Here is a 7,539-nt window from a genome sequence, read left to right on the forward strand (position 1 = left end):
AGACAAGGATTTAACCCTGGTTCCCATCAGTGGTCCTTTGGCACGGGGTGAACGCCGCCCTAACCAGACGCACGGACATCATCTGCCACGCGTTGGATTGGGGCAGACACGGGCATGGGAATGCCAGGAGAACTTGGTTCTGCCCCTGTCCCTCTGGCTGGGCTTCCGTGGGAGCTGTGAGTGCTGCCTGGGGAGAGAGGGGGAGCAGTGTGCCCAGCCCCAGCAAGACACCGTGAAGGGCCATTCGACTCCAAAGGATCTGCCACAGGCTTTGCAAAGTACGGACTTTGAAACATTCTTTCTTTTCCCCAGTGGGAAACAGAGTCACCCACACGCGTGACAGGTTCAATGAACAAAACTCACTTGCAGGTGCTTTGTGCTGCGCTCAAAAGGGGGTGGCCGTACACGCCAACCAGGATTGATGTGCAGGTTACGGGAGGAAATGGATATGAACAGCCGCAAACACCTTGAAGGATGATGCACATCCAGCTATTATTGTTGTTAGGAAACTTGGCTTTGATCAATCAGAAAGGAAGACGGGAAGGCGAAAGGTCATTCCCGCCTGCCGTGGGAGTTGATTCCTTCCAGTGACAAGCAGGCAGCCACAGAACTTCCAGAAGGTATCAAGGCCCCTATGGGATGATTCCGTTTCACCATTGCTACCACGCAGGGGTCACGGTGGTGTGATGGGTTATGAACCACAAGGTCAGCAGTTCAAAATCACCAGTTGCTCTGAGGGAGAAAGATGAGGTTCCAGCGCCCACAAAGAGTCGCCGTCTTGGAAGCCCACAGAGCTGGTTCTGCTCCGCTCTAGAGCGTTGCTACGAGTTGGAATTGACTCGATGGCAGTGAGTTTGGGTTTGGGGTTTTTCGTTTCCGACCCTGCAGTATTCAGTTTACAAAACGTACCTAGCTGATGCGAGCCATAAACTCTGCGAAGCAGGTAGCATCGCCCCAGTTTACAGATGTGAGAACTGAGGCCCAGGGAGGTAAAGGGAAGGGCCCAGTGCTGCTCAGCTATGAGGACGGGAGGTGTTTGGGGCTGGCACCTGAGCACCTACTCCCTCTGCGGCAGGAGGGTCTATTTACCACAGAAGGGTCACCAAGCACAGTGACGGGTGGTCTCTCTTGGGTCCCACCTGATGCTCCCACCATTCAAAGCAGCTCCTGATACCACGAGGCTCTTGGGGGCCAACCCTGCCTGCCTCTGAGGCTCCTCTCTTGCTGCTACAGAAGGCCCAGTACAGGAGGGGGTATGGTTCAGCACACCCCAGTGAGAGGTTGCCAGGCTAAGGCTTCTCCAGGCTTCTTGTGCCGGTTTCCCCTCTGCTGGGCACTGGTATGCCGGGAAGAGCTGGCAGCACATTGTGAAGAGTGGGATGGGGATCTGTGTCAGCTACATGGAGCGCTTGGCTTGCCTCCACGTGAGAACCATTAGAATCATCGCCCTCCAAAGATGGGGCCTTAACTGTGTCAAGGGACCTTAACTTTACGATTCGGAAACAAACCCACGAGGTTAAGTGACTTGTCCCAGGTATTTTAGCTACTTAGGGTCAGAGCCTGGTTTTCTAAACCAGGTGTTGCATAAAGCCGATTAATATGCGTGCCCAGAGGCAGATGGAAAGGGAGGGGAGCCAGCCACACACTTCAGCTTGAGGATGGTAGGAGGGGGAGAGGGCCGCTGTCTGGACCCTGGGCCTTGATACTGGCAGTTCACAGGGCCCTGAAGCAGCCCAAGCCATGTGCTGGAGACTTGTCCGCCACCTTCCCTTCTCTCCCACCAACCACTGTCCAGCCTCCAGCAGGGGGGAGCCTCCAGCTCCTCTTACAGCGTCCCAGCGGGCGGGCACTGCTCATGCTTTCCGGTGCATCTGACTCCCTGCGAGGACAGGTTAACACCGACACTGAGAGTCTGTAGTCTACTTCAGGACTGAGATCTTGCTTGCTAACAAGACCCCCAACAACGCCGATGCCGCCGGCCTACCGACCCAGCGTTGAGGGCGGGGGGCATCGATAGGTGCAGCGGGCTCCAAAGGGCGTGCGTTGTGAATGCTTTGGGGGAGACTCCGGACTGAACCCAATGGAACCCCGTTTCATTACTGCAGGACTTCCCAAAGCCTGGGATTCTCCAAGAGGGAGAAGAGACAGACACCCCTGATTCTTTGAGGCGGGGTTCACGACAAAGCCCGGCTGCTTTGATGTGTCGGTTCATGAGACAGAAAGAGACCATCAGGAATCTCATACGAGGCGGCTTCCACAGGTTTGTGGAGGAAATCCCATGAAGTGCAACCCCAAGTCTCCACAGACTTTTGAAAGCAACCCCTCCCTCCAACCCCCAGGAGGCGGGTTCACCCGTCCTCCCAGCTTACCTCGGTTCCAATGTTTCACTGTCTCCGCTCACATTCAGCCCCCTCTCGGCCCGCCCCGTCCTCTGGGGTGCCTGCCTCTTCCGTGGGTCCATCACCCCCTGTTCCTCCTCCCTCCCCGTGCCCGCACAGGCTCTGTGCCAGAGGCCCGGGGGGCGCGGACCCAAGGAATACCTTTCGCAGACGCGGACCGTCCAGGCAGCAATGATCCACAGCGAGATGCTGAACACCAGCAGCACCGTGCCGGGGCAGATGGTCATGAGGGTCTTCATGACGAAGCGCGTGTTGAAGTTGATCTTGTTGAGGGCGCCGATGCTGCGGGACGAGGCATCGGTGAAGAGCTTGCTGTGCAGCAGCATCACGCGGGCGATCAGGTACAGGCGCAGGAACATGGGGATGGACAGGATGATGTCCACATCCGCCTCGGTCCGCGAGGGCGTGTAGGAGAAGGCCAGGCGCGCGTTCCAGAAGAACTTGTACTCGCCGGGAATTGGGTGGATGGCGCACACCAGCATCTCCAGGCTGATGTACAGGACGCGCTCGTAGGTCATGGCTATCCGCCAGTCGTCCGCGCCATTGTCAATCACGAAGAGCTGGCAGGACAAACAGGCCGTTAGTGGGGCCAGGGCGGAGCGGGGGAGGGGCGGGCAGAGTGGGCAGGGGAGGATAGGGCAGGCTCATCCATGCGGGCGTCCTGGACGGGGGGCCGGGAGCTCTGAGCTCAGGTCCAGCTGTGAGGCCCTGACTGGCACGTCCACTCTCGGGGCCTCAGTTTCCTGCCCTATGAACTGCGTCCCAAAGCCCCTTCCAGCTCCAAGAAGCTCAGCCCCCAAGCTGGCTGTTGGCTGAGGATGAGAAGGCTGACCGCGGGTTAAAAATCGGTCTCCCAATTCTGCCAGCACCATTTGGTGACGAGACCGGCTCTTTCCCATTCAGTGCGTAGGGCCCTTTGACAAAGACCAGTGGTCTGTAGGTGGTTGGGTTGGCTCCATCTGTAGAAGGACATGGGACTCGTACAGAAAAACAAACCCGGGATGGATCAAAGACCTGACTGTAAATCCCAGAGCTACCAGGATCATCAGTGAGAACACAGGGCAAAGGTCGGGGCTGCGCCGGGCAGACACGCTATCCCAGATAACAAGGGTAACGCACACAGCAGATGACAAACAGATGACTGAGACCCGTGACGCGTGAGGCATTGGCGAGCATCCGAGGGCTTCGCTGCAAGAGCGAAAAGAGAGCCCATGAAGTGGGGACAATATTTTTGACAACACAGCGGACAAGGGTCTAATCTCTAAACCCTACGGTGCAGTGCAACGCCTCAACGAGAAAAAGGCTAACGACCCAATTGGAAAGTGGGCAAAGGACGTGAGCAGGCAGCTCACCAAGGGTGACATCCAGGTGAGGACGTGCGCTGCACGATCACTGACCATCGAGTGCGACGACTCCCTGTCAGCCGTCGGTGCCCGCTCACAGCGACCCTATAGGACAGGCTAAGGCAGCCCCTGTGGGTTTCCAGGACTGTCACCCTGTACGGGAGTAGAAAGCCCTGACTCTCCCTCAAGGAGTGGCTGGTAGTTTCGAACTGCTGACCTTGCTGTCAGCAACCCAACACGTCACCACCAGGGCTCCTGCAAAACAGTGGCCAGAATCATGAAGCCTCTCCTGACATGGACGGGCCTGGAGAACATGATGCTGAGTGAAATGAGTCCATGCCCAGAGGACAGATATGACAGGAGACCACTGAGCTCAGCGGGGAGGGCAAGAGCAAGACTCGGCGGCAAAGGAACAGCTGTGGGAGGCTTCGGGATGTGGGGGAGAGGCAGGAGAGCCAGGGGGACAGGGCGAGGGGCTGGCTGTTGACGGACACTGAGCAGGGTGACAGGAAGACAGTGGTCTATGGGGAGTCGGGGAGCGGAGTAGATGGGGGGCGGGCTGCTGGAGGGTTGGATGAGTGGTTTGGACTGTGGAATGCAAAAGTGGTCATTTGAACTGCAAACACCCCCCTCATTTACAGTTAAGAAAAATCAAACAATGTACTTCCCCAGTCCTTGGTCCAGGCCAGGCCCGGAGCAAAGCCCAGGGATGGGGCAGCCCACAGGTGGGCAGAGATTCCTGCCTCTCTTCGGAGAGGAAAAGCAAGAGGCACCACCTTCTGCCATGGAGTCGCTTGTGAGTCATCAGTAGCACGCTACAGGGCAGGGCGGAACGGCCTGTGGAGTCCGAGGCTGTGAGTCTGGACAGCAGCAGACAGCCTCATCGTCCCCTGCAGAGCAGCGGGCGGGTTCAAACTGGGGACCTTCTGCTTAGCAGCCCAACCTAGGCCACCAGGGCTCCTTGCTCCGACTCACAGGGACCCTTTAGAGCAGCAGCGGTTCTCAACCTGTGTGTTGCGACCCCTTTTGGGGTCGAACGACCCTTTCATAGGGGTCACCTAAGACCATCGGAAAGCACATATTGCCGTTGGTCCTAAGAACCGAGACACCGCTCCTCTGGCTCAACCTTCGCACTGACGTTGGCTTTGTTCGCATACTGTCACAAAATGTAGCAATGCAGTTTAGTGCTGTTTTATTAAGACTGTTACCCATACTACACCAGCTTCAAGACAAAAGTTCATTTATTTGTCATTAGAAATAAACATTTCACAATATAGAATCACATGTTTTTGTGATTCATCACAATGCTTGAATGATGTTCAATTTGTAACAATGACAATACATCCTGCCTAGCAGATATTTACATGACGATTCATAACGGTAGCAAAATGACAGTGATGAAGTAGCAACGAAAGTAATGTCATGGTTGGGTCCCCACATGAGGAGCTGTATGAGAGCGCAGCGGGCTGAGGAAGGTGGAGAACACTGCTCTAGAGGATTGTTTCTGAGACCATCAATCTCGACAGCACAGACAGGCTCACCTTTCTCCAGGAGCGGCTGGAGGATTTGAACCATAGATTTCCTTACCTGACAGTGCCGTTCAGAGAAGGGGGCCGGCAACATGCTTGGGGTGGTCCTTTGCTCTCAGTGCAACTGGGTGTTAGTAATGGGGGCTCTGAGGCCAGGCTGTCTGCATTCGTTCATGAACGAGCTGTGTGGTCTTGGGCAAGTGACTGTGCCTCTCTCGGCCGCAGTTTCTCCATCGGGGTGATGCTGCACGGAAGCCACGACTCCTGGCTGCACAGAGTCAATGCTCTGCAAGCATCCTCCATCCAACTCACAGCGCCCCCCACAGGACAAAGGAGAACCACCCGGGGGCTCCTTTGGCTGCACATCTTTACAGAGCCGGGCTGGTGGGTTTGAACCGTAGACCTGGTGGTTGGCAGTCCAACACTTCTACCACTGTGCCACCAGGGTGCCCACTGGGCAGTGAGGCAGCTCTGTGATCTCACGCAGCTGGACGTGGCTCCCCCCAGGCCCTCGCTCTTGCAGGACCTGGGACCTGGGGCCTGTGTTGGGCACTCGGGGTGTTTGTGACCACCCCATCCCTCCCCAGCAGCCCTGGCTGCCTGCCCCAGCCCTCTCAGTGCCCACCCTGCTCCGAGGGCCCCAGGGAGCTGCTGCTGGCAGAGAACCTCACCAGTGACAAATACCCATCCAGTCAAACCACACCGGCTGAAGGTCGTCTGCCAGCCTGGGGCTGCGCGTGCTTGGTGCAGGGAGACAGCGCTGAGCACAGGGTCAGGAGGAAGGGGGCGCGACAGGCTCTGGGCGGCCCTGATTCGGAAAGTGTCCTTTCTGAACAAGAAGCCCTGGGGGGCAGTGGTTCAGTGCTCAGCCTTTAAGCAAAAGGTTGCTGGTGCCCACCCACCCACCCACCCAGAGACTCTGCGGGAGGGAGATCTGGCAGGCTGCTCCCGCGAAGGTACCAGCCTCAGAACCCTCTGGGACGGCTCCCTTCCATCACCGGGGGCTGCACAGTGGCTCACCATCAGGCAAGGACCATCACAGCCACCTCTGAGCAGAGGGAGTCCCCGCGGGGGCAGCCCCCTGACCCAGTGCAGGGAAGCCTGGGCCTTTCCGGTCGCCGAAAGCCCTAATATGTCCGAAGGGTTCCCTCTGCCCTAACTGCCACCCGACGGGCCAAGCCCGGCCAAACTCTGCAAATACAAAATTAGAACCATCCACCCCATAATAAAGACTGGCATCCGGTTGCTATAGTAACTGGGTTCCCTCTGGCAGAGGCCTGAGGTAAGGAGTAACGGATCCCTCTGGTTCCTTGGTGGGCACTGGGGACTGGGCGTGATTTGAGCTGCAGGTTGTATGTCGGGCACATCACAGCACTGCCCAGCTTGGCAGGAAGGTGCGGTGTGGGTCCAGGGTGGTGGCGCCCCCCAGCTTCTCAGGGGTGCTGCTTCTGTTTCTCTTTCCTGCCATGGGTGGGGTGAGGGCCACTCAAGGTTGTGGGGGAGCCCTCGTGTTGGAGGCTGGTGAGCTGGACTGACATGCACAGGTGTCCCAGGGTCACAGCGAAGTGTTCTGAGATCGCCATTCTTCTTAATGCTATCCATAGTTTGCTATGACCCACTCGGCCGAATACCTTCCCATAGCCCATAAAGCACGGGTACACGAGTACACATCTTTCTGATATTCCCTGCTTCCAGCCAAGATCATCTGAGGTCAGCAATGATATCGCTTGTTCCACATTCTCTCCTGCATGTGGCTTGAGTTTCTGACAGGTTCTTGTTGATGTACAGTTACAACTGTTTTTGAGTTATCCTCAGCAAAATTTTATTTGCATGTGATGTTCATGATATCGTTTGATCATTTCTGCATTCTGTGGGGTCACTGTCTCTGGGCTGGGCACAGATAGACGTTTCTCCCAGTCGTTTGGCCAGATCGCTGTGTTACAGATTTCTGGGTGTGGGAGTGCTTCCAGGACTTCATCAGTCTACTGGAACATTCCAATGGACGTGCTTCAGGTTACTGATGATTTCTTCCTGTAACTAACAGGCGTCCCAGTGGCCCAGCATCGATGCATCGGGCTGTGATCCATGAGGCCAGCAGTTCAAAATGACCAGCAGCTCTGTGGGGAAAGCAATGGGGCTTTCTGCTCCCATCAAGCATTGCAGTCTCAGAAATCCACAGTGGCAGTTCCACCCTGCGCTAGAGGGTCGCTGTGAGTCAGCACCAGCTCCATGTCAGTGAGCTTGAGTGAAGGTGAAAACTCACCACTC

General features: G+C 56.6%; 1 protein-coding gene across 1 annotated transcript in view; it reads right to left on the reverse strand.

The window, feature by feature from the left end:
• The window catches only part of KCNN3 (potassium calcium-activated channel subfamily N member 3), a 201,039-nt gene that overhangs the window by 77,456 nt on the left and 116,044 nt on the right, over window positions 1-7,539 (reverse strand). Inside the window, exon 3 of the mRNA XM_030887860.2 lies at window positions 2,541-2,959. Within this exon, the coding sequence (XP_030743720.2) occupies window positions 2,541-2,959 (419 nt within the window). The remainder of the gene's footprint in view (window positions 1-2,540; window positions 2,960-7,539) is intronic.

Source organism: Echinops telfairi, unplaced genomic scaffold (assembly GCF_000313985.2).
Source record: "Echinops telfairi isolate 266 unplaced genomic scaffold, ASM31398v2 ScPeMD7_7425;HRSCAF=8463, whole genome shotgun sequence".
Taxonomy (NCBI): Eukaryota; Metazoa; Chordata; class Mammalia; order Afrosoricida; family Tenrecidae; genus Echinops; species Echinops telfairi.